This window comes from Apteryx mantelli, chromosome 1, assembly GCF_036417845.1.
Source record: "Apteryx mantelli isolate bAptMan1 chromosome 1, bAptMan1.hap1, whole genome shotgun sequence".
NCBI lineage: Eukaryota > Metazoa > Chordata > Aves > Apterygiformes > Apterygidae > Apteryx > Apteryx mantelli.
In genome coordinates, this window is record NC_089978.1 from 154065857 (window position 1) to 154092804 (window position 26948).

At 46.3% G+C, this 26948-nt stretch overlaps 2 protein-coding genes across 2 annotated transcripts in view; one reads left to right on the forward strand and one right to left on the reverse strand.

Annotated features, from left to right (window-relative positions):
- Positions 1-5472, forward strand: part of NINJ2 (ninjurin 2) — a 48190-nt gene extending 42718 nt beyond the window's left edge. The window contains exons 2-4 of the mRNA XM_013947362.2: positions 2361-2592; positions 4040-4227; positions 5130-5472. Of these exons, the coding sequence (XP_013802816.2) occupies positions 2361-2592; positions 4040-4206 (399 nt within the window). The 3' untranslated portion in view covers positions 4207-4227; positions 5130-5472. The remainder of the gene's footprint in view (positions 1-2360; positions 2593-4039; positions 4228-5129) is intronic.
- A 6248-nt stretch (positions 5473-11720) lies between these two features.
- The window catches only part of B4GALNT3 (beta-1,4-N-acetyl-galactosaminyltransferase 3), a 65702-nt gene continuing 50474 nt past the window's right edge, over positions 11721-26948 (reverse strand). Inside the window, exons 6-20 of the mRNA XM_067295166.1 lie at positions 26669-26769; positions 26226-26293; positions 25585-25663; positions 25086-25152; positions 23231-23374; positions 22710-22819; positions 21397-21497; positions 19962-20038; positions 18050-19064; positions 16168-16466; positions 15631-15784; positions 14768-14840; positions 14058-14211; positions 12894-13020; positions 11721-12030 (exon numbers count right to left, since the gene is read on the reverse strand). Coding sequence (XP_067151267.1) covers positions 11922-12030; positions 12894-13020; positions 14058-14211; positions 14768-14840; positions 15631-15784; positions 16168-16466; positions 18050-19064; positions 19962-20038; positions 21397-21497; positions 22710-22819; positions 23231-23374; positions 25086-25152; positions 25585-25663; positions 26226-26293; positions 26669-26769 — 2678 coding nt within the window. The 3' untranslated portion in view covers positions 11721-11921. The remainder of the gene's footprint in view (positions 12031-12893; positions 13021-14057; positions 14212-14767; positions 14841-15630; positions 15785-16167; positions 16467-18049; positions 19065-19961; positions 20039-21396; positions 21498-22709; positions 22820-23230; positions 23375-25085; positions 25153-25584; positions 25664-26225; positions 26294-26668; positions 26770-26948) is intronic.

Here is a 26948-nt window from a genome sequence, read left to right on the forward strand (position 1 = left end):
GTGGCCTTCCCTGCTTGTGGTCTCCTGCCCCAAACAGGGGAACATGCCATTGCTTTCATCCACACGTGGGAAAAGCAACGTGAAAGCTACCTATTTTTGTTGTCTGTTTCTCTGATACTCGGAGCTTAGTACATTTTAACCCTGACCCATGCTTGGGTGACCCATTTCCCACTACAGGTAAAGGAGCTTGGGGGGTAGCTTGAAGAAAGTGTTTTCACTCAAAAAGAGCTCCTGACTTGCCTTATTTGTCCCCCTGTAAGTGACTGGGAGCAGATGGCTCAGCCTCCTCGTGCTAGTCACTCATTTGACCGAAGTTGTCAAAGCTGTCGTGTTTGTTCAGCTTCATTGTTCTCCCAGCCCTAACTCATCATCAGCCACAGATAAACTGTCAATGCCCATCATTGTACCACTGCAGCGAGGAGGGATGACTTCAGGAATAAGGAAGAAAGCACATTAAAGGGATCAAATATCATCAAACCCTGCACCACTTGGTATGGGTACCACTCTGTTGCAACAGGCTCATGTGCTTTTAAGCCAGCTAAGAGCTGGTAGTGTCTAATTCTAGGATGTCAGGACATGTTCCCAGGCTCAGACCTTTTGCCAACCTCCTTTCTCTGCAATGTGAGATATCTCTATTCTACTGCCCTAGACACCAGAGTAATGTTTAAGAAGTCCTGAACCCCTACACACTACCTTAAAGTCTTTACAGGCTCTCTAGACTTCTACTTTTATCTCCTTCCAGGATCCTCTAGCTTCTGCCTTTAATAGCAAGAAATACAAGCTCTGCAAAGGAGTCTCTTAACCACAGTTACTCTACTGTTAGAAACCACAAGAATTACATGCTTTTAACTAGCAAAAAAATCCCAAAAAGCACTTTCCCACCCTGAGCTGACCCCTTCTTAGGGATCACAGTTCATCAGTATTTCAAGCTGAATACAGTTCTTCCTGCCCTCTTTCTGCTACATGATTTTCTCACAGGAGCTGATGTTTGGCCCGAGTCCCCTTCTGAAACAGGGCACCTATTTCAGTGCCACACATACAGACAGCACTCTTGTAGGTTCACTGCCCATGCTCACCTTCCCATCTCTGCTCAGAAAAAGCCCTTGCTCCCCAGGGACACATCAAGAAGCCAGAGGCAGCAACATGAAGTGCTGGCCATAATTTTACTCTATTGCTCTGCCTGGGACACGGAGAAAAGATTACATTTTGTACTTTATCTGCTACAAAAGCAGAACTCACCATTTGAGATAGGCACAGTCCTACTTTCAGCACACACCTGGAGAAACCTCTTACAGCACTCAGCAAAAGAAGTTACCTCAGACCCACAGCTGGGCCTCTTCTCCGCATTTAAAGGATTATCCATCAGGACAGCACCAATGGTAAGGCTGTCAATCTTGAATAACAGCCAACAGTAGGCTGATTTTCCAGAACTGAAACTTGTCTGCCACATGGAAGTTATGTTTTTCTTTCCTTTGAAGAAAGAAGATCATAACTTACTGCAGATACATCCAGATCTTTTGTAATTATCCTTTGCTGGTAGTTTATTACCAGCTGATGACACTCTGGGTGAATTAAAATCAATGTCCTCCTTTCCTATCACCTTCTTTTTTGTCATATGGGGCAAGACAACTAGCAGAAGAACTCAGCTAACAGGAATGTTAAAGGAAAGGAGGTGGCTGAAAGCAGCAAGAAGACAGACAGCTTGTAATTAGGTTAAAAGCAGCCAGATGACCTACACCTGGTAAATACTTACTCCTCTCTACTGACAAAAAACGTGTCTGAATGATTAGCTAAAGTTAGGTGTGATGAATCCCACCCTTTGTATCCATGCTTTTCAATGCCTGACATTTTGAAGAAATAGTGTCCCTGGTTTCGGAAAGAGGAAAATGAGGATTGTAACATCTGCTCTAGTACCTTGTATAAGACAGCAGCCAGCAAAAAAGTGTTCAGAGAAGATATAAATCCCTGCACTGACAGTCCTTTGAACACCCTGCCCAAAGGGAAGATCTCTCTCTAATCCCCCTAAGTTTGAGGCTTGTCTGTGCCCTCAAGGAAGAGAATTTAATATTCCTTGTAAAATCCCTGGCTCGAGTTAATCTATGCTATCGTAACTCTGGACAGCTTGTTATCCATAAAAATACCCAGTATTTTTCTAACCTTGCAGAGCTCTTGTGCCTATTAATGCCATAAGGCAAGTGTGAGGGAACACTGGGTGCTTTTGACATTTTTAAAACACATGGCTTTGCCTCTTCCCCAGGCTTTCCAGATAAACACCATGGTGAGGCAGCAGTCCACCCTGCACGGACAGGCCTGTCGGCTTAGGAATGAGACTGGTAATGCTGTTTCTTTTGTCTCCCCAGGGCATGAATCCTCATCTCAGGATTAATGGTCCGATGAACATCAACCATTACGCAACGAAGAAGAGCGTGGCAGAGAGCATGCTGGATGTGGCACTCTTCATGGCCAACGTCACCCAGCTCAAAGCAGTGCTGGAGCAGGGGTCCTCCTTTCAGTATTATGTCACCCTGATCGTGCTCATCAGCATCTCTCTCTTCTTCCAGGTGATGATTGGAATTCTCCTCATCGTCACTGGTAAGGCAGCGTCCTAGCCCCTGTGTGCCCTCGCAGGGTGCAGAGCGGCTGGCTGTGATGCTGGGGCAGCCAGGAGGTGGAATGGAGAACCAGGAGCTGTGGCCTCTTGCCCTGTGCTGTTCCACTCATTGCAACCAGGGTTGTGGAGGGATTTAAGACAGCATGATGGTAGTGGTGGAAAGTCTGTGTTACTGTTTTACAAAATGGGGAATGTCTTTTCTTTTTTTTTCTTTTTTTTTTCTTTTTTGCTCAGTTTTGCTCTGAGCACTACTCAAGTACATTCACTTGTCTCTTCCCCATTGCTGATCCCCATGGTAGGGAGAGGAACCGGGTTTCAGGCATCGTCGCTGCACACGCCTGCAATATGCCCCTCTATGCAGCTCCTGCAAGTACCACATTTTAGCCATGTCTTTTGCCCTCATCCAAGCTGGGGCCTGACAGACATGTTAGGCGGAGGTATTCCCCATATTAATATCTCATTTACTGAATCCCACACTTCTAGTGCCATATAGACAGTAGTGTTTCCAACAGACTCGACAAATTCTCCATTCAATATGGGATTTCCTATAATTCAGCCTCAAATGCAAGCTCTGTATTAAAAGCATACACTGGCCAGTAGCACTGGCTACTTTTTCTGGTGTTTCCTGCATGCTTTTCTATACAGGGCATATGATTTGAAGCTAAGGGAAAACCTGTGACTTGGTCCCTCCCATGCCCCATGCTGCACAGCCCTTCCCCATGGCAGCAGGAGTGGCTGGAGCCAGCTGTGAGGAGAAAGGGGGCAGGGGACCATGTCTGAAGACAGAGAGCCACCGGAGTGCCATTTGCATGGCCTATTGGCCGAACAGCCCTAGTAACAGGGATGTTCCCATATTTGAACTGTTCAATGCCCATCAGCTATAGCTGATCCCATTCAGGTACCCCGATACCTCTTGTTTGGGTAGGGGAGGGGGCTAGCTCTGTCAGCACTTCATCTGAAATCTGGGCATGAAGGAGGAATTGGCCTCCCAGCCCTGGTCTAGCACCACTGACCTTGTCTCCCGCACCACCCAGCCTTCCTCAGTGCATCCTGCTGAGCATGTGGAGGGATGGCGATATGGCACGTGCCCGGCTAACATGCAGCGGTAACTAACTCAGTTATTTAGAGCCAGCCCATTGGAGGGCCTTGGCACCCACATTGCAAAAGAAAATACACATGACAAAAAAAAAAAAAATCTTCTTCTGCTCTATCCTTCTACCTTGTCTTAGGGCAAGCTACGGTGCCTGTAAAGACACTGAGACCATTCCCCCAGCTCTGTGGCTGTGGTGCCCAGGGGCAATTTGCTCCATGTGTGTTTGCAGGCAGTGGAGGCTCCCTGGGGCTGGGGACTTTTGACTTGGAGTCCCTGTACTTTTGTTTTTGAGCCGAACTACAAATCTCCATTTGTTTTTGCACTGTATCACGCAGCTCGTTTGAACCTGAATGATGTCACAAAGCAACCCCGTCTAAATATCCTCAACAATGCTGCCACAGCTCTCATCTTCATCACGGTCATCCTCAACATCTTCATCACGGCCTTTGGAGTGCAGAAGACTGGCCTCTACCCTACCAGGAATTATAGGGGACCTTATTAAGTCATGGGGCAAGGGAGTCAGGTAAGAAAGGGGTGAGTTCCTATCACTGCCAGCCCCTAGAAGGGCTGTCAGTCTCACAGAACATCACTGCAAGATTGAGAAATGGAAGACAATGCTACACAAATAAGCAAAGACTTTCTGGAGGTGTATTGTTGTCCCATGGACATCCAGGGCCATTGAACAAATTCCCTCAGAGAAGGAGGATTTTCTTACTTGGTCTTTAAAGCAAGATCACCAAAGCTCCCTACTTCTGGGATTAATCAGTAGCAAGTAGTTTTCAGAAGATGACAAATCCCACATTAGCAGTTGTGGTTGGGAGCTAAATTTTGGAAAGAAAAATGGATGAGTTCTGGGAGACAGACAAAAACAGCAGTGTTATCCGAGCAGAAGGAGAGGAAGGTGCTGGGGAAGCAGTGGGAGAAAGAGCTCTTCACAACAGCCTGTGTGGTTTGGTGGTGTCTGTTTAAGAATCTAACTCTTATTTTCAAAAGAGTCTTGTGAATGAGAGCCCAGCCAACTGCTTGGCTTCACACATCAGGTCAGATGAGGGAATGGCATGTTCTTAGGTCCACAGAGCTCTTAGGTCAAGAAGGTCATTATCTCTTGCTTACATGACCTGTCACGAGTAAACATGGTTCAAATGTAATATACTGGGGCAACAGCCAGCAAGAAAGCTTGATAGAAGCATGCTATGATGAGTGAGGAAGTGTTTTGGATTCACTGCAAAGGCCAAAAGCCTCTGTGAAAGCAGTACTGGCTTTGGATCTAGAGGGATGAGAGAGTCGAAGGGCTGCTCCCTGTGCTTGGTACCACGGCCACAGTGCTGGATGATCCTGGCACACTCTGTATGTATTCCTCCCTGCCTGTGTGGGCAGGGGTGAATCTACTGCACGCTCACTGGGCATTTTTTGTCTTTCCTGCAGGATATGGGCAGTGCGACTGATGGGGCAAAGCTCTCCTCTATATTTTTGCTGACCTCAGCAGAATCCCGTCATCCCAATGAATCCAGAGAACTGGTTTAAAATTTCAAAATTGTACGTGTTTTGTTTCATACAGGCCCTTTAGTGCTTTAGCACTTCTGCAGGGGTGAAAACTTACATTGCTTTTCAAAGGTAGAGCAAACTTTGAGTGATTTCTAGTGAGAGCTGTAGAAACAACAGCAGGTATGCAATTTCAAAGCACAGTTCTGTAAATCTTTTCTCTTATTTTAGTTGCCTGCTTCTCATATGCAATATTGCCTCATTTTATAGAGAAGCCTGAACAATTTATTTTATAGGCTAAATAAACAAAAAATGTCCAGCTTTTTTGTCTCAAGCATAATTTGTTATATTTAAAACAATGCTATCTAATAGTTTATATCCCAAATGTAAGAGTGGATTTTTTTAAACTAAAAAGAAGTTCTCGTGGGAGGATAAAAAAGTGTGTGTATGTCAACGCAGATAAAAGGAGTTCAAATGTTTTCCTAGCTGTTTAAAAATAAAATTAAATGGGAAACAGTTAAGAAAACAATCAGATATTTCCAGCATTGGAAAATGAACAATGACAGAAAATAGATATTATGTTCTGATGTCATCATCAGAGTCCTATCAGGAATATTGTCTGAGTAGCCTGATAATATTTAGGATAAAAAAAAAGAGAGAAACTCATTATACATAATGAGACACCGTAGACTAATTGCCACACTGAGAAACAGCAAATGAATAGTGTATTACTTTATAAAAAAATTCAGCATTATAACTTAAGATGTTATCATTAACCCAAATATTTTAAAATATGTAATTTTTATATTGACAATGTTGGGAATTCTATTGTACTAGAACTTTTTTTTTTTCTTTAAAAATTAGACTGTTAGAATTCATGAATTTTCAAAGTTCTTTGGAAAGATTTTGGATCCCAAATTGGAATTTTGTAGTCACGCTGAAAAACTGGATACTTTTAATAGCCTGTTATAAGCATATTTAAATAATGACATGCTTTTCTGATTATTAAATGATTTTTCAAAGTAAGGCAGAATCAGTGTCCAATATGGATAACATCCTTTTGCATACCCTTACTGCCACTAAGAAAGAAATGTCATGAAGTTATGTGCATATTATTCTTCAAGAACTAATGGGAGCGACTGACACTGCTAAAAAACAGATATGAGCAGATTTTGTTTCCTCTATATTTGTCTTTTCAGAATTAAATTTCTGTTTAAGTCACAGGTGGTGACTTTGTCTGGATGATTTTGTGAATGATCTTGTCAACAGTGGCTTACAGGCAAGACCTATAGGCTAGCATCAGGTCTTACCCTCAAACCACAGTGGCTTTTTTGCAGATGAAGAAAAGATGTGTAGAAAAAGTAAAGTGGAAAACAGCATTTATGTACATATTGGAATTTTAATTAGAGAAGTTGAGCACAGTCTAGGTCTGTTTGGTGAATTGGGTAAAGATGTGGCCTCTCCCCAGACCAACAGCACCATGGGGGAAATGTTTCTGAGAAGTCTCTATGATCCTGTTGTCCTCCAGGACGAAGCTTCACTGTAGAGGCAACAAAACTAATTGCAGCCCCTGGAAAACCATCAGTCAAGGGCTTGCAGCCACTACTGGCCCAACTGGGTTTATGAAAAGGTAAAAAATTATGCATCCCATTTGCAGAATCCCAATCCCGTGACTCTGCTTCACAGAGCAGGAGACAAAGTGATTAGTAATTATGACTGAATGTAAAAAAGTAGGTTCAGCTGGGGAAGAAGCATCGAGGGGAATTCATTACCAAATTGTAACTCCAATATCAGTCTTACAGAGAGCTGCCAAACGAGGTACTGCAGTATGTAAGGCCTGAGCTGAGCAGGCTTCCTGTTATCCAGCACAGGAAAGCAAAAGACCAGCAGCGCACTGGAGTGCTTTTCCCCTTGTCACCTTTAATAATTGTTTCTTATTTTAATGGAATCAGACTCATTAGCCACCCTGGCTGCCTTTTTGCCTCTCTGTGTCTGACCCCCATTTGTGCCAAGCTGTTCATATTCAAGAGAGGCAGGGCTGAAAGGAAAAGGGGCCACAATTTTAACTTAAATAACCCATTGCCATGAAAGACCTGACCTCCCATTTGTGTAGGCTGCACCAAGGACTGAGCTCAGGTCCTGGCTTTCATGTGCAGTCTCTACTCCATGAATTGGCCCCTGTTTGTGAGAGAGACGACTTTATTCTCTGCAGTCCCTCTCCTGCATCATACAGCACTCCTGCTTTGCTGGGACATATATTTATCCAGCATTTCTATCCTGTTCCACATGATAAATTCCAGGAAGATAGGAAAAAGTCTGTTTGTTACCATCCCATTCTCTACAGCACCTTGCCTAAAGGGGACTAAAATAGGTCTCACTCCTGGCTAACCATGCTTGCCATGTCTCCCCGTTCTGCTAGCCACTTCATCACTTGCAGAGCTCTTGAGGGCTTGGGTAGAGAGTGACCTATCTCTGTGGCACTGACTGCACCTTTAATCATATGAGACAAGGGGAGGCTTTAATTATATGAGACAAGAGAGGGAACATCTGATTTCTAATCTGTGCTGTATGGGGATGGCAGGTATATGAGCAACACATGGAGAGAACCGAGCTCTTGTAGGAAGACAATGTATTTATAAAACGTGGGGGAGAAACAGCATATCCCCGATTCTAACAAAGATGTGGCCCAGGAGTCATCTTGAAGGCACAGAGCCACTTTAAGGCAGAGGATTCAAAGGTACAATCCAGATTTTTAACACAAGACATTGGTATCTAAAAAACAAACAACTTAGACATTCATAAGCAATGAGAAGAAGGCAAGATGTTCACACCAGAAAAACATTACAGACAATGACAAAACAAGTCTCATTATTATTTTCACCCAATACATTTCTCTTATAATAAAACCCAGTCCTTCTTCATTCTCTTTGCTGAACTGCAAATAAACCTCAGGCCCATAATTCATTCAGGAATGCAAAAGTTCTGGTGACAGGGTCAGCATTTGTGGGCAGAGCCACTTTTCAGTGCATCCCACATTTCTGGGGTCAGGGTCCCTGGCCTGGCCACGTCCTGGCTGCAGGGAACGTCTGTTCTGCAGCATGCCCCATCATTTCCCCTGCTGTTCCCATCCAGTGACCTGCTGGAGCAGCTCCCTCCCGGCCTGTGTGTCTGATACACAGGAAAGCACATGCAACCAGTTTCCTCCTACCATCGAATCAGGACACAGGCAGGACGCACACGAAGGCCAGAACTGCAGGGCAAACTTCACCACAAACTCAGGCAAAGCTTCCTAAGAAATCCCTGTGACAGAAACAAGATCGACTGTATGGGGAAGTCAGCTTCCCTGCTTTGGCAAAGCCAGCTTCCCTTCAGCTCTTTGGGAGTTGTGCAGATTCCTGAGATAAGCCTTCTTTGCAGCAGTAGCAAACAGTGTGCAACACTATCGGCCATATGGCAGTGCAGGAAACAATTGCCAATCAGAGGTAAGCTGCCTGTCGGGTTGTGATGGCCGGGCTACAGCCCTGCCCTGCCATACCCTGTCACTGCATGGCTGTAGGTCTTGCTGTTCCTGCAGCACTCCCTGCTCTCCTGCTCTTCATAACTTTGCTTGGGGGAGGAAAAAAACATATGTTGTTTAGGAACAGGGGCAACAGCCCAAGGGCAAAGCCCGGCAGTGCTCCTGCAAGATTTCATGCTGGCCTGTAAGTCATGGAAAGTGTAGCCCACTCTCAGTTTACAGCCCACGGCAGTCTGAGCGGGTACCTTATGAGAAGGAAGACAAGGTCTGTCCCCATGGGCTCTCTCCAAGCTCCTCCACAGAGGCTGCCAACTAGTGCCAATTAGTATTAATCAACTTTACAATGCCAATGTATAAAGACTGACTAAGAATGGGGCCCCATTGTGCTAGGAACAGAAGAACAATTGTGACGGCAGTTTTTACAGCAGGCATACTGGCCCTCAGGAAACTGGACTGAGACCCAATAACTCCTTTCATATCCACCAAGGAGTCCTCATGAGGTAAACAGTTCTGTTCGCTATTGGTCTGGGTGAAAAGGCATGAAGGAAGGAACAAAGTCTCCTGGACAGCTAAAGCATGGGGGTGAAGTCCTAAAATGCTGCTGGCAGTGAGGGCTTTACCCTATTTTCTAGCCGCCTCTTTGCTGGTTATCCTCTCTGGTGAGGAAGAGGAGTTACTCGTACCAATCAAGGCAGGGCCTGTGAATTACCTTCTGGAAGCACCTAATTCTCTCCACTGTCTGTAGACGAATGCAGGGTGCTGACTTTAGGTGCTACAAATCACATCTAAGCCAGATGTGAAAGTATATGGTATGAACAACCCTTCTTCCCTGTGTATGGCGTAAGCGTTATCCCTGAAGCCATCAGTTGCCCATCTGCAGAAAGGGCATAACACTCCTCTCGGCTTCCTGGGACAGAACTGCTGAGTTCTGCTAATAACTCCCTGCATCCCTGCTGCTTGTCCTCTCCACCAACCTATCCCTGTCCCACAGGAATTGCTTGACAGGGCCAGTCCAGACAAGCTGTGAAACTTGCAGTCCCAGAGTCTGGTGAAAGACCTGCTTGTTTAGTTGTGGAGTTGTGCCTGTGTCGGTGAGCAAAGCACAGGCTCCGACACGCACTCGGCGTGCAACTGATACTGCACGCGCCAGGCAGAAACAGAGCTTGTTGCAACAGTGCATCACAGGCCTCAGCCTCTTAAAATCCAGTATTACATAAAGAAAAAAAAAAAAGTTGCCAGTTGTCAGCCTCTTAGTCTCTACATGTGAAAACTCCCTTCCCTCATTAAAAAGACTGCTATGATTTGAGCAGAAGGTTAAGGCTGCCTCTTCTTAGATATTCAATGCCTAAATTCTGACAGAGGCTCCATGAATTAAGAGATACAGTAGTCTCTCACTCACTTTTCACCATCTCTGCACACTGCACAGTATAGCTTTCTCAAATCTGACTCCATCAGCCACAGAACTCACACTGAGGCAACTGAATGATTTGACAAGATTTATACCCCATGTGCCAGAACCTGTATGTTCAGTTTTCTACTTGCAATAGTGGGACTTAATGAATTTGTCAAGCACCACAGAATTAATAATAAATGAAAACCTATTCTGAATTGGCATCCACTCCATCAATGTAAAAGCAAACAATTCTAGTACTAAGTCAGTATTGTTTGTATCCTATAGACCTTCATTACAATGACTCCTCTCAGAGCTGAGAGCCACGAGCAGAATCCTATGTCATACTCTTCCTGATGCTTGATATCAGTAGCAGCCTTTTCAGGATGGTTAGGGGAAACGGAAGCTCCAGTGCAGAGCACTGACTGCACTGCGGATCTCTGTGCTTCTACAGTCCTGTAAAATGGTTACTGGGAGTAAAAATATTGCCTTGCATGGACAGGAGTTTCAGGGGCTGAGAATTCACCCTAGAGTCAGGCTGACTGTGAGCAGGGGCTCTTTCCAAAGCTCTTTCATCAATGCTGGCATTGGTCTGCCCATCCTTTTATTCACTCAGCCTTCTGTCTTCATTGCTCCTCTGCTCCCAGTACAAGTGCCAAGTCCTGAGACTACCTCCTCAGTACCAGGCCAGAGCTCCCAGGACTGTTCCAGAAATGAAGCACCAATAACTGTGCCTGTTCTTCAGTATAAACAAGCCTGCTCTTTACATAAAAGTCAAACTATGACAGGACATTACTGTGAAGCCATAACTTATTAAATTAACCTTTAGATGCTGCATAAATGTATAGGATTTAGAGAGCAGAATACTCTGTCTCCTCTTTTTCTAACAAAATCACAATTTTAAACTAATAAAATATTGCCACTTCTTCCCTGCTAGGGTTTCCCTGATATTGTTAGGACAAACACACATGTCTGTCAGATAAGGTTGCTAAGTTTCTCCTGAGGTGCCCTCCTAGAACCTCTGTATAACCCCTCCACTAGCCTCAGGCAGTGGATAAATAATTCAGGTGGAGTTGTAACATCAGTCCCTGCCACATCGCCCGGCTGCAAACGTGGCTTTCATAAGAGAAGCGTACTTCAGTCTCCATCCATAGCCCATACCTTGCTGAATATGAGCATGTTTTTTCCTAATGGTTGAAGTGAAAAGCATAGAGAAATATCTAAGCATTGACAGCCTAAAGTGCCTGTCAGTTTCTCCTCATCCAGACTTTGTCGGGTGAGTACATGGGCGTGTGAACACAATACAGTTCAGAGAACTTATTTTGGTCCCCTGTCCAAAAGCATAGATACCAGAGAGCCTCTGTGTGTGTGTGTGTGTGTGTATTGTGTGTATGTGTATTTTGCTTTTTTTGCCTATTTTTTTTCTTCAAGTATTGAAAGAGAAGGTGCATTACTGTAAATAATCCATTCTGGGTTTAGCTGGAATTTTTTCCTTTTTGTTTTGCACCATGCAAGACACAATAGGAAATATGGCACCTCTTTCACTGTACCATCCACCAGCCTGCATGGCAGGAAAAACGAGTCCTTCACTTGCCTAAAGCTCCCCCACAAAACTCCCCAGCAAGACAAGGAACCCACATCTTGGATGCAATAGCTCCCAAGAGAAGTTCCTGCTCCTCTAGTCTGACTTTCACTTCCTCGCTGAGCTGTCTCACAGGAGGGCTCTGGAGAGAGAGGAAGAGCATGCGCACTCAGCTGCATGCCTAGATAAAGTGCTTGCTGGGGTGAGATGGTGGATGACTCTGACAGGCAGCTTTGGGATTGAAGGCTACGATGTCTTCAGCTGGCGTCGGTTCCACATGCCCCGCTTTGAGTGAAACCAATGGAAAAAGTTCCTCAGGGAGAGACGCTCCACTTCCAGGCCAGCCTGTAAAATCCTGGCAGAAAGGAGAAGAAGGGTCAATTTAGGGAAATCTTGATCACAAAGATATCAGGGTGTTTGGCTCCAGGAGATCTTGTTTAAACAGTCCTATTGTCAGGAGACCGCAATAAAATTCAAGAGTTAGAATAGCTCAGGAGTATCTCATATCCATAAACAGGCATCTAATGGCATCTGCTGAGTTTTTATACACCTTTCAGAGTGGAGGATGGCTGAGCAGGACTGGTCAGGAGTAGGGACAGCCTTGCTAGGAGGAAGGACAGCTGGCAACATGGGAATGCTCATGATGCAAGTCCTTTCCTGAGTGATCTAACAGAAAATACAGAATAGAGCTCAAAATCTAGAGCTGTTGAGGCCTAGGATTTGTACATCAGGAAAAGAGTCACCTGGTGTGAAGGAATGAAGGAAAGGGACACCCATAAACTTCTCAGAAAATGTAACTATACCTTATGATCCTTAAAGGTCTCTCCGAGAGTTACCCTTCTGCGCAACTACTATATGTAGTATGGGAAGGCTGAGGGACTAAAACTAGACATACGGTGCTATAAACTGCTTGAAGAGTATTATACGTCCACAGTCATACATGCCTGATCTGCCTGTGGCCAGCCAACAGTGTGGCTGGAAGACACCAGGAAACAGCTCCTCTCTTCTTTTATCAGTGTCTGTATTTTGGGTACACTCATCTACTGGTTTTGAGGATCAGGATATGCTCAAAGACTCTCCTTCACTGACCAAGTTTATGGTGGCATTAATCACCTTCATCTCCTCAGATCCCTGCTCCCCTGGTCATTGCTAATCCAAGATTTCAGAGGTCTCCCCTCCTGAGCGCATGGTCATCATAAGCCGAAAATGAACACCTACCTGTCCAGGAGTTCCCAGTCCTCTCCTCCCCAGCGGTCCCGAAACTCTTTTGTGTTCATTCCTCCAATCTTGTCCAGGTCAGACTTGTATATGCCCAGGAGACCAAACCCATTCACCTCCCAGTAGCCTGAGGAGGGCACAAAAGAGGCACAGGCATTTTGGCACTCTGAATCATTAACAACTCAAGCAGGACTGCAGCACATCTGCTACTACAGCAGCTAGCAGTGACCTTACTTTTGAACAAAATTACTGGAGTGACACTCAAGCTACCCCTAGCACCCCAAGTGATGAAAACAATCCTGACACCAGAGAGAACTCAGCACCAAGGTAGAGCCAACCATATTAAAGCTTTGGGAAGTGAGAAAGGCTTAAAGACAGATGGTACAGGCTGCCCTCTAAACTTGTTAGCAGAGTCTCTCACATCTGCTGTCTGGCAGCACAGTATCCAATTTACCTGGACTGTCCCAACTTCAAGGGGTTGTCCCTCTGCCTAGAGGATAAACATTTACACAAAGGAAATTTGCTTCCACAGGGGCTCAGGATGGCCACCTCTGTCTAAAGGAAATCCTGTGCTCATATGATCTGTACTGCTTTCCTCTTCTCAACTCAGGTCTGCTTTCCCTCACCCTTGGGCTATCAGCTCTCCTCAGGAGGACAGGCTGTGCCCTCTAAAAACAGAGTGAGGGAGAAGCCCTCAACTAGTGTCCTCAGCAGCAAAATTTTCCATCAAGTCCAATACAGTCCTGGGAGTGATCATCTTTGGGTTAGCTAAAGGAACAGTGGAGACTGTGCTCTGGAGAGTTTTGCTACTGTAGAAGGCAGGGAAAGCAGAGACCAAAGAGCTGGGGTGAGGGCAGAGAAACTGGCAGAAAGGAGGAAAGGAGGGATTTCCTAAGGTACTCAAATCCACAGAGACCCCAGAAGACAACCAGGAGAAATGTCACATATATGGCTCTGCTGGCTATTTGATCTCAAATTTCAAGTACCTGGCACAGTTAAACCCCATACTACATCCTACAACGCACTGTCATCTAGTGGCCTTAGTAGTACCTTAAGGTACAAACTGGCTAGTGATGGAAGAACAAACTGAGATGATAAATCAGGTCTCAGGCACCCTCCTTCATTCCTCCATTTCCCAAGGTTTGAGAGTCCACTCTCTCTTACCATCAGGCCACTGTGGGGACATGCCACAATGCAACCTCATGACCATGGGTGCAAATGTCATCTTGCCTTCTACACAGTGCTTCCGAATTGAATCAATAACTCCAGCTGGAAAGTGGATGTGGAGATCGCACAGGAAAATGATGCTGTGCGGGTCCTGGAAATGATCATACCAAAATCAGTCACACAGAGCTCACTTGCACTGTGGCAGGCCCCAGTAGAGAGGGGGTAGGCCTTGCCCCTCCATCTCTCCCCTGAATGCCCCATGTTAATGCTGGACACTGGATTATGCAGTTTCCAGCTATTGTTATCTCTGCTCAAGCAGTGCAGCTGAATGCTCTTAATGATGCTCCAGTTGCCATGCTCCCACCGCTGCACAGGGCAAAAGCAAATCATCAGTCAGTGGCTGTTCAATGACAGGCATGAATGACTATGATCTGGCAGAGCCAGTATGGTAAAGCCGCTAGTACTGATTTCCCTCCTGTTCGATAGTCCAAGCAGGTAGGCCAAGACCTGGACAGACCGCAGAGACTAGTCTCCTCAGAGTAATGGGTGAGGCCCCTTGCTGGGCCAGAGTGGACACACATCTACATTTGGTCTGTTCTGTTGGGCTATTCCCCTTCCTAAAAAACATGTTCAGTATGAAAGACAAGAGGTAGTGCAAGAATTATACTAGACATCCTCCTATCCACCCCACAGCCCCGCAAGCTTACCTTCACGAGGTCTATCCCTGCCTGCAACCCAGCAGAACGCTCGAAATTCCCCGTCAACTTCAAGTACCGATAGCTGTTGGTCAGAAAGGAAAGAGGTGGAGTTCGGTGCACACATGGTGAGGAGCACAAAAAGTGCTATTAGTGGTGGTACACCTCAGGTGCCATGATACGGGCAGCCCTTGTGCCCAAAGGCTCACTCACTTCTGCATGCACCAGGAGGAAAAAAAAGCACCTGTTGTGTGAGCATGCAAGCTCAGCGCTACTTCAGGTCCCAGTGCAGTGGAATGGGGCTCCAGGGTGCCGTAAGGGTCTTCTCAGTTATACAGCAAGGATAGGGCAGTCCTTTGCAAAAACCTTTTCAGCTCTATCCTAGGGCCTTGGACTAGAGCTTTCGCTAGGAACTCCTAGCACATAAAGGAAAGGATCACCCAAGGCTGGTTCAGGTCAGGGCACAGCAAGCCAAACAGCTATTCCAGCAAGTGGAGTCCCCAGAGGTCTCCATGCTTTCTGTCACATTGTCATTACTTTCTTGTCTTCTCTGTCCTCCCCCTTCCCCATCACTGTGAGACTTGCTTTTTGTCCTCTTTAACAAACTTGAACAAAAGCTAGGAGAAAAGAGATGTGGCTGGCTGGATGACTGCAGTAGGTACTACCTTCCAGCTTGTAACGACATTATATGCAGTGTACATATAGGTACATTATAACAACATTAAATGTCTGTATATGTGCAAGGTCTGGATGGATGTCATTTTGGGTTTCCAGCTGTAGGAGGCTATGGATGATCAATATACAGATATGCAGGTTTGTGGTGTTTGCAGGCATACGCATGTGAGCAGTTTTATATGACTAGGCAGCACACTTACCTGCGTAAGCTAGACCTTTTCAGAGCCTTCTCTACATCCATGTCATCGCTGCTGTAGTCTGTGATGATGACATTGAAGTATGGATCCCTAGTGACTCTGAACAGCTCTTCCATATCAGAAATGAACTGCAGGACCCAGCGTGCCTGGTTTTTCACTGGTTGTATTGCAAGAGGGAGAGAATCAAAGCAAAACTGATTTCAAAAATGGCATGGCTTCTAAACAGGCAAGGCTTCTTGCCCCCTCTCAAGCCCTGCTAACCTTGCAGGAATGCTGAAATAGGACCATGCTGAAAACATGGACCAAAGTGCCCAGAAATCAGTGTGTGATGGGAGCTTTTTCTGAGTTTATGAGCCATGGGAGTTTTCGCCCTGTCATATTTCTTAAGGGATTTAACTTGGAGAGAAAAGAAATTGATAGCGACCCTAAAGAGGTGGTTCAGGCTGGCCCAATGGGCTGTTATGGGCTGCCTCCAAGTGAAGCCCCAGCCATGTTTTCTCTCCACGTCCCAGGCTTCCCAGAAAGGCAGGTCCCCCTTACCTGGCACGACAAAGTGAACCACAGCACGGTGGTTCCAGGTGAAGCCCTGGGGCCAGCATAGCTCTGGCTCGTTAGCCACAGCCATCAGGTGCCGCTGGCGACCCCACACTAGGTTCCTCATGTTCCTCTCCTCCTGCTCATCCCCGCTGACGCCCTGCCAGCCCCGTGCAAAGATGTACTCTGAGAAGCGGACAAGCTGCTCTCCTCGTTCCAGCAACTCCAGTTCCAGCAGGTAGCGGCTCCCCCGCATGCGGTCCTGGCGTTTCTCCACATTCACAATACGCTGCAGCTGGAATTGCCTGCAGGAGATACAGCTGGGGTAGACATCTTTCCCGTACACCAGCACCTCTATCACCTCCACCCTGCTCAGCTGATTTGGCTCTGCCAGGCTCTTTCCTCCTGGGCTAGTACAAGCCTTTTTGTCCCCAGTTTCCTGCTTTGCTTCACTGTTTCAAAACTCACATCGGAAGGTTTATCACCTGCTCCCTAAACCCACAAGCCTGTGGGATTAGATCTGGGATTCTAGCCAAGAGAAAATACTTGGTGATGGGAATGAAAAAAAGGTGACATAGAAAATAACGAAAGCATCCGTATGATTGTAGGGCTGGTAATAGTGAGTGTATTTAATACCTCCTTCAATGATCTTGGCAGAAGAAGTACGATTGAGCTAGTGAAATTGGCTGATGACAGTTTATAAATAAGGAGTAGGACTAAGCAATCATATAGGAAAGATTGGGATGAACTGTAGGTCCAGAATAGCCAAAATGGGATGAAATATCAGGTCATGTCCTTTGAGGTAATAACAAGAATTTCTGCTGAAAGAGGATACTCATCAGTCGAAAATGTTAGGAAAGGCTAAGCATACTGATCAGTTAAACTGTGACTATGACTGATGTGGCCCTGAAAAAACAAATGCAATCTTAAAATGTATCATGGAAGCTATTTCCAGAGGGGATTGGGAACTAATAACACCATTCTATAAAACATCTGGAATATTAGTCACTTATGTACAGAAAAATTAACCTAAATTGAAACTAGTATGGAGAAGAACAGATAGGAAAATCACAGAAATAGGGACTAGCTCACGAGAAGGGGTAAGGAGGGTTGAATTGTTTGGTTTATGGAGGCTTGGAGAGAAAGACAGAACTTTCCTACTTGCCAGAAAGACAATCAGGAGGATACGTCTTGGGAGGAAAAAGAACCATATCAGGACAATGTAAGCTGATCATTTCATGATTAGGTGGGGCATCAGAGCAGTGAGGATCTGAAACATCTTCCCAAATGAGTACTAGGGTCTAGAAATCTAACTAGTTTTAAGATGAAGGTGCATATGTTCAGATAAGGGTTTGGAGTACTTGGTTGTTTCTGAGGTCAGGGGACTGAACCACATTGTCTGATAGGTCCCTTTTGGTCCTATGTCCTAAGTAGTGCTAGATTCACAAACTGGGATGTGACAGGCATCAAACCACACAAGCATAAGGAGCTCCAGTCCTATTCTGTATCAGCAGGGTTTCTTAATCTTCATCTGGTAAAACATTCCTGTGTCCTCTCAATAACTGCATTGTGCAAGGAGGAAGCCAGCAAAAGGCCAGTGATGCCAGCTGGATTGAAATCTCCAATCTTTAATGTTTACTGCTGGCAGCTGTCGAAGGATGATAACCAGCCTCCAGACATGATCTGGTGTCCAGCAGCTCACACTTCTCAGTCCAAAGTGGTGTTTAAAGCCCAGCTTTTCACACAGATTCCTTTCCTAAAGTTTTATTTTCCACATCTAGCTTATTCTCTGTAGTGTAGTATGGCTTCTCACATTACAGGTGTTCCCTGTGCAGGGTGGCACACCAGCTCCAGGACACTGCCCCTTAGTCTTTACACTGTGCCTTACCCTTTACTCCTCTGGTTGAGCTTCTTTAGGAAGACACGAGTGACTTCTATGGCCTCTCGCTCTTTTAGCAGCAAGTTTCCTGACGTGTTGCATTTCAGGTCAATCCAGTCTGTGCGCAGCATATGGAAGTCCAGGTTGTTCATGCTGAAGGTCTGCTCCCAGTTCACTGCTTGGTCAAACACTGGTACATAATCAAACCCATCCTCATCTTCCTCTGGTTCCCCATCCACCTCTTCCTCTTCTGCTGCTGTCTCCGCAGGTCCAGATTTGTTCTTTGTAAAAGATGCCACCTGCGCCTCTCCCTCACCCACATCCCTGCCATCAGCTGCCTTTTGCTCAGCAATGTAGGACTCCACTTGGTTTAGCCACTGCGCCTGCAGAACAGGCTGCTTGCTGAGACTGGCAGCACTCACAGTGCTTCTGCTTGCTTTGCCAGAGATTGGGCCTCGTTTTCTGGCTTGTGCAGTGCCAGTTGGCTGCAGCTGGTTGTGAGCTGCACTGAGACCTACTAGAGGCCTCATCCCTTTGCCAATCCTGCTGGCTGAGCCCTTAGAACCACTGAGAGGCTGCTCCTTTAGAGACCAGGTCGTAGAAGGAGGGTTTGCCTTTGTCTTTTTGCCCGGTGCTCCCCCCTGGACAGCTCTGGCATGCTGCAGAGGGCTCCTAGAGTTGTCTTTGACTCTAGCTTTTAAATGGGGTTTCTTCATTAGTGAACTCCTCTCTAGGCCAGTTTGGCCAAGGCTTTGGTTGGCAGAGGCCAACGGGGCTGCTTTTACGGCAGACCTCTTCACCCCTTTGTTCTGCAGTGCTTCTCCTATGTTGCTGCCTGTAGCTGAAAGGAGCCGACGACGCTTGTGGAGGGAATAGTCCTCGTAAACATTATTGTAGCCTGCCATCACGCTGGGAGCATTTCCTGCCAGCTCTGCCCTCCGTGCACCAGGGTGCCCTGGAGGGCTGGTGCTCTCCACATCCTGGTCTGTGTACTGCAGGTCATCCAGGTTCCCCTCCTGAAAACCTGCAGGAGTAATCACAGTTACACCTCTCATAGCCTCTCTGCTACCCTCCCTGTCCCAATCCACTGAGCTGCCCACTCTGCACGGCTGTTGACCCTTCCCTTTAGACATCCACCCTCCCGGAGGCAGCTCTTTCTTGTCTCATCTCACTCACTGTTGCAGTGTGAGCAGCAGATCCTCTCTCTTACTCAGATAGGAATGCTCTTGGACATGCAAGCTGTGCTGTTTCTGGTACTAACCTTCCCAACACCTATGAGCCAGCACTGCCAAAGCTGTGGAGGTGTTTGGCTGAAACTTTAGTTATTGGTCTGGCCACAGGTGCAAACACAGGATGACACACTGTGCATGTTTGGCTTTGTCACTTCTGCCCACATTTTTGCTGGAATTGCACCTCAGCTAAATTGTGGGCCTGATATGTAATTGCCACTATGGCCACCAGAGCCCACTGTTAGGTGGTCTCCCATCCTGTCCTTAGGAAAAGGGAAAGTGAGAGCAAAAATCAAGTGAGACACAGGCAGGAGGGAGAGTGGGACCAAGTCTGGGAGGAGAGAGTACAGAAGAAGCTGAAAAAAGCTAGAGTAAACTGTCGCAGTTGAAGCCTCAGCAATACTGTTCATCGTCAAGAATCTCCCCTCTTATTAAAAAGAGGAAGTTTGAGGCTATATATAACATTTTTAGCAGGTATGCAAATCACATCATAAAAATGAGCAAAAACATCATGTAGTTTTATGAAACCTGGCATGCAAAGTGGCCTTTCTCTCTCCTCCCAACCACAGCGAGGAAGGGTGTAATTTGCTTAGCATGGAAAGTCAACAACAACTTCCAGCTGGTGCTGGAAGATCACACAGAAAGAGTGACAGATAAAAAGATACTCTAGGCTCTGACGTTAGGGTCCCTACCTGCCTGCTCGGTCTTCTCTCCAGAGTCCAGGCTCTTCTCCAGCTGGTCGATTTTCATGTACTTGTAGAATCCAAATCTGCAGAGTGAATAACAAAACACAAGTTTCATGAAAGTTATTTTGCCCTTTCCAGATAAATTCTAACCACTGCTTCAGAGGTGATGGTCCATTACTCTGATTACATCTATCCAGCATCTCTTGATCCTCCTTTCCCAAGAAGTCATAGTCTATCATCTATCATCTTTCAGATCTTGGGACAACTGGATTTACTTTGCATTGTTAAAGACGTCAGCTTTCCTTCCTTATCATCCCAGTCTCTCAGACATTTTCTTGAGTGCCACCCCACATGCACGGGAGGAAATCCCAATATAAATACACTGAAACACTCCTTTAGCTTCCCTTAAATTGCTTAGGACTCACCTATAATGTAATGTTCACAAACCCAAGTCATCAGACTGTAAAAGTGGCTTATGTGGATAATTTCAATGATCTCCCTCTCTCTTTCCTCATACTACCACTGTCTGTGTGCTGTCCCATCACATGCCTGCACTTCAGGCTTTGGAGGAATTCCCAGGACTATTTCCCTCCATGTGTGCCCAATACCAAGAAAAACTGGTCTCTAGTTCCCAAATGCTGCTGCAATACAAATGAATTGCCAAAGCAATAAATTTGGGTGGCACTTTCCAGCCCACAGCAGCCAACTTCTCCATCTTCCACTATGAATCCCAGTCCCAGGAGCTCCCTCCCAAACCTACAATATGTTTTGTTCTTCCAATCCTTGAAATAGATATGTGGGAAGGAAGAAGATCCTGAGCACAGGGAGGCCACTGTCAGTCACAGGAAGAGTGACTCTCCCTATTCTGCAAAAAAGCCCTCCTGAGTGGAGGGGAGTCCTAACACAACGTGCTTGCCTGTGGCAGGGGGAGGGGACATGCGCGTGGCGGTTTCCTCGGAGAGCAATCTCTGGGAGCCAGCCCCTCCAGGGAAGAGGAACGCAGCAAATTTCTTCCCCCAAAGGAGAAGCCCAGTTCTGAGTATGGTCTGGTTTTCACAGTGACAGCCATCAGGAGGCTCCAGCTGCTGGCAGGCAAAGTTTGCTGGCAAATACATTCCCTGAGGTAGTCGAGGAAAGATACACTGCTACTCTGACCCAGCTTTCAGGTTAATAGAGCAAGAAAAGCAGCAGCAGCAGTTTTCCTTTGAGACCTAAACATATTTTCATTTAAAGGGAGCACTGGCTATCAAAAGAAACTATAAATGCTTTAATGTCTTACAGGACTTAGGGGATCTTTAAGAATTAAGGGTCCTAAAAAAGTGAATATGAAATTTCACCCTAATCCCAACTTCAAAACAGCCTGCTCCCTTCTTGCTATTCCACTCACAGCATCCTGCCATGGCTGCCATTTAATCAATCATGGCTGGAAAGATAACTTTACCTTTCCAAGTAATAAGAGTTTTCCTGATAGAAGCATTTGTTGTCTTTTTCCATGTGGCTCAGGCGGCTGTAATCATTCGGGTAAACAAAGGATAAATGAACCTGGAAAGAAGGGAGGAAAATAAAGCAAAACCCCCATACATGCAAGATATCCCCAGATACAGTCACAAGCTGACCAGCCCTTTCGAGGGGTTGTTCACTAGCTATTTGCTTCTTGAAGGTAGCCAGTAGCAGACTGTGAGAAGGGGCTTTGGAAAGGGAAAACACAAGGGAGTCTGCTGGGATGTGTATGTGAATGTATCTTTTTGCCCCTCTCTCAGCATCTGCCTGTCCAGCTCTGTATTTGTGTGTCTAAGCCCTTTAACAGAGTGAGAAGCAACTGGGAGAGGGCAGGGTAAGTCGTACTGAAGAGATGCAGGGGAATTTAGGAGCCCGGAAACTTGTGGGGAGACCTTCAGGCAAAGCAGAGGAAGCTAGGGCTGCCCAGGACCAGCCAGGTGGGTCAGAGGAAGACCCCTGCCAGCAGCAGGGCTAGGCTGGCAGGAAGGGGAGTGGGGCCCCCGAGTGCTCTGCAGCAGCGGCTTCATGAAGGTGGTGAGGGAAGAGCGAGGAGCGAGTGCATGCTATGGGGAGCGATGGGTGCAGATTCGTTTGGTATAAGAACCGAAGCAGGATGGCCAACTCAGTATAGACTGAGCTGAGGGACTCCACAACAGAGGCATGAAGGAGGTGACAAACTGCATTTGCCCTGGGTGCTGAGAAATCTGCTGGTGACTAGAATTACACGTGCAAGGCCCCCCTGGGGCAGCCTGGACTGGCAAAGAGCAAACCGTGCTGGTGACCTGCCACCAACCCAGCTGCTCTGGCAGGCATCAGCTAGACATGGCTCTGACATGAAGAGGATTAATCTCTGCTATGCTGCACGCCTCACAAGCATGACCTTTCCCTCCAGACCAGTTTTAAGCCTGTCAGGGGCCTTAGTCCATGCAGACTACAGTTTACCCCACAGAGAATAAAATCCTCAGCCATTACGAGGCTCCATGTGAAGGCAAGCTCAGCTCTTTGGTATGAGGTCCAAGGGGCTCTGTAAGACACACACACTTGTATCTCACTGAGACCAGAAAGCAAGGAATAGCACCTGACTCCTTTCCCTTGTTGTTGCCCTCTGGCATAAATGGGGCTGCTGCAGACCTAAACAGCAGATGGTCAAATCTGCCCACGAGCTTCTGTTTGGTGGAGGGGTCCATTATTAATCTGGCCTCCCTCTTTCCTCCTTGAGTTTACTTGGGCAAAAACCTGCTCAAGGATACTTACAAACTGGAGTCCCTGGTAGCGCTGCAGAGGAAATCCGTTCACCAGGTAGCTGGGCTTGTAAGGGCAGTCTGGCAAGGTTCGGCGCAGACGCGACTTACTGAGCAGAGGCACTGAGAAGAAACACACGGGCAAGTGTTACTGGAGAAACCTTGCTGCAACTGATGCAACAGCTTAGCTGCTTCTGTGCCTGGTTTCAATTTATCCATTTGAAATACTATCAGATACAGAAAGCGAACCATCTTGTACAGTTCATCTGTCTACACTGCTCTTTGTCACTCACACTACAACATTATGCCTGGGGATGCCCTGTGAGTTGGACTCTCAAGGAAGAGGAGACAGGTTTAGTCTGTGCTTCTTCTCCTACACTGACTGACATTATACAATGCTCCTCTCTTCTGCACAGGGAAGAAGAAAAGCTTGAACTTTGATAACATGGCTTAGGAGGACAATTTTTCTCAGCTGTTCTACTGCATGTGCTGTGACAGGCTGTAGCTACCTCTTCATTTTCTTTGCAGTCTTACCTTTAAAAAGAGTGTCCCGGGGGTCAGGCTTCAACATGTCAGCTGGGTGTGCCTTGCTGCCTGCGTTGTCACCAGGTTGGCTTGTGTGACTGGCCAACGTCTGCGGGATGTGTCCCACTTCATCCATCTTTAAAAGCGTTTCGTCTAGAAACCAGAGAGAGAACGGAATGGGGAGGAAGGGCTTATTCATCCCTTGCTCCTAACAGTGCCCTTCCCTAATGTCAGCCCTTTCTAAATGGTATTGCATCCCTGGATCTAACATTGTCTCTAGTATAGGCATGTTTAAACAGTGCTGATCAGGAGCCTCATTGCAAAGACACTGTGGGAAGGAGAGTCTTTGCTTCAGGAACCTGAAAGTACAGAAGCTGCAAAGTGGGAACATGGCTATCACTGAAAGCAAACACAGTGATGAGTGACAAAGGGAAATGACCTGCTGCTTTGTGAGAGGGCGCACCACTAGTGGTGTGCTGAAGAAACCCTATGGTGGCAGGAATTATTGGACACATCTGAATCATTAACATTAAGTTTGTCTAGGAGACTAGCACGCCCACAGGGGACTGGAGCGCAACAGTAATCCAGGAGCAAAAGGAAGCTTCAGCTAGAGACTAAGTATTGGTTCAACATCCTCTGCTGCTCCCAGAGGATTTCATGTCTCCATGGATCTTGCTCTGAGATGAAGGGTACTGAATAAGCATCCAGAAGGGAAAGACAACATGCTGCCAAGGGCACCGGGGTTACTGTTAGCAAATTCCGGGTACTGAAGAACATGGGAACCCCAGAAGGAATGGGATCAAATGTGATACAGGCAAAGCCTGATATGGAAGAAGAAAACACTGTATGGGCAGAATGGCAGCAGGTAGAATGTGCCAGATAAAGATGAGTCTGGAGCACTGTGCCAGTCCTGAGGGGATCTTCTGGGCTGTGAGTCAGCCTTCTACAGGGACTTAATCAGAAGAAAAGAGCAGAAGGAAAAAGAAAGGGGTCAGAAGACCTAACTCAAGGCTTAGTCTGGGTCAAGTGGCAAGATTCAGAAAATACAGCAGCAGGTTGATCTCCAAGAGAGAGACTAAGCTGACAACTATCTGGATTACATCAGGGAATCTTCCATGGGGAAAAGTGTTCGCATGGAAAGCCCAGGGAAGTTGGAAGGTGACTGCAGTAGACATGGAAAGGAGGACTACTGGCAGAAAAAAGTGAGCTTGCCAATACTGAGTAAGGAAAGACAGGATTACAGAGCCTGAGGAACGTGTCACTTGATGTGATAAGAAGGGTTTACAAAACAGGAGGGACTGGGCTGTTGTGCTTGCAAAATCCAGGAAGGCAGACTCAACAGCAACTTGAAGGGACTCGAGGGTGGAATGGAACAAGGCAGTATCCCCTGGTATCACTGGATGCATCGCATATTGTCCAGCATCTGGTGCAAAATCTCCTGTGGATCCCAGGACTGCTCCAGCAGCCTCTTCTCCCTGGTTGTGTCCAGCTGCCAGCACACTCCTGCGGTTCACACATTATGGGCTCCATGCTCTGCACAACAGGCAGGCAACCTCCATCCTGTGTTACTCTCACACCTGAAACAGCTTTCCTCGCCCTTGCAGAATCTCTTCATAGCCCATCTCTGACTCTAAATAGCCTCACTAACTCTAAATTTCCCTAAAACAATGTTCCAATCCTACTTCCAATTCTCCCATGTTTAATAATGAACCGCACTCTTGTCCAGAGGTCTCTTTCCTGACCTGTCTCCAGATATTTCTTTTAATAGTTTGTACACATGGTGTTTGCCTGGCTGGACTATGATTCATGAAACACCTGTTATAATGGGAAGGTGCTCAGGGAAACCTATGGTGAAAATACTTACTAGCAAAAAGGGAGAGGTATTGTGAGTCAATGACTTTGAACTTTGCTTCTGGGTCATTCAGTCTCCACTGGAACAGAGAAATAAATTAAAATGAAGTGTGAGTTACTTTTTTTTTTATTATTGATTTAATTGAGCCTGAGCAAAAGGAGCAGGCACAAGTCGTTTTTTAATCAGATGGACTCACAGCTTCCTCTTTCTCCTTACTATGACAGAGCCTACATAGAAGCAAGAGATTGGGAAAGAGCTGAGACTTGTCCAAAGCAGGAAAGGACAGAGAACAGCAAGACAGACCAAAGAGAGAGCAGAACTGCAAACACAGAAAATGGTCCAGACACAGTCAGGATTATCCCACATAGAGGTAGATAAGGGTTCAGGAAAGGACTAGATACATCTCATGCAAAGAGGAGCCAGGGCCTGGGAAGGGAGCGAAATCATTATGAACTTCATTCCCAAGCTCTGAGAGGATGCATATACAGCATGGCTATCTGCACAGACTTACTGCTACTTCCACATGGTCTGTTCCTTTGTCATCCTGCTTGTGCAGCACCTCGAAATAGTACCTGCCTGAAGCTGACAACCTGCGAAGAAAAATGTGTCTGTCACTAAGAGCATTAAGGAACATTTCTTAGCTTGTCAGCAGACAATGAGTGTAGAGCAATCACACCCATTAAACACAACCTAATTCCCAGAGTGGGTAGGGTTAGGACTGCCAAGAAAACCCAGATGCTGATGGCTGGACGGATAGCTTCTCCTGTGCACCTGGAATGCTTCAGACTCTTCTCAGTTAATTCTGAGTAACTCCATTCTAGTCTTGCCTGCTGGGCTTTCGGCCTCTGAGAAACCTGGCCAGTTCCAAGACAGAAAGCCCTGGATACAGTTCCTAGAGAGGAGTTTGGATTTGCTAATGGCTGCTTCCTCAAGGGAAGAAACATTCAACATTGCATTCGGCAGCAAATTCAGGAAGGCAGCTGGCACAGGTTTGGGTGTGTCACTTTTACTTTGGTGACACCCCAAAATAATCTCTTTCTCAATATTTCTAACTTCAAGTCTTCAAAACAAGTCTGGGTTCTCTTTCCTTCGCCTTCTGACTTCTTAGCCCTGCGCAGAGGTGGCTGGGAGTGAGGGGGTCTGCTCACTCACCTCACCATCTTTGACCGCTGGCTCTGAAATTTCCCAAACTCCCCTGGTGCTGTCCACTCCTTCCCTGTCTGTGAAGAGAAAGCAAATGCTTTAGTTAAGATTCATTTTTTCCCTGGTTACTGTGCAATGAGGGCTGGGGCAAAGAAGAGGGAAACTTGAGCCATTCCTCTTGGTAAACTGTCTGTGAGATCCACAAGCTGAGGATAGATTTAAGTCCCTTAATCACGAACCTGGGATTCCCAACAGCAGTGCCAATACATGACTGGCTTAAGGTACATCATATAGTACCAGTCCTGCATCTCTGGTAGTGTTGCCTATAGTTGGGCTGGTAAAAGAGACTTGATAATTCCAGACAGCTGAGGAAGTACATAAGATAAGAGGGTTCCTGTCCCCACAGAAACATTAAAGCCTTGATAGAAGAAGCCATGCAGCATGCACTGTACCTTGCCTACACTGGCCAGCAGCTGGAGACCAGAGACCTTTTCATCTGGACTCAGCCAGAACTCAGCATTGTCATCCGCAGCAATGGCAAACTGAAACTCCCCTGTTAAGAGATTGAGGGAATAAGTAGGGTTGTGGGGTAGATGTCTCTGCACAGAATGGATTCAGACCCTCTAATATGTTACTGTCACCCTTTTTCCTGGTGCAACCATACTTGTCTTTTGGATATTAGCTCCCCTCTTCTGATCCTTTCTGAATTCCCTAACTACTGTGATTTAAAAC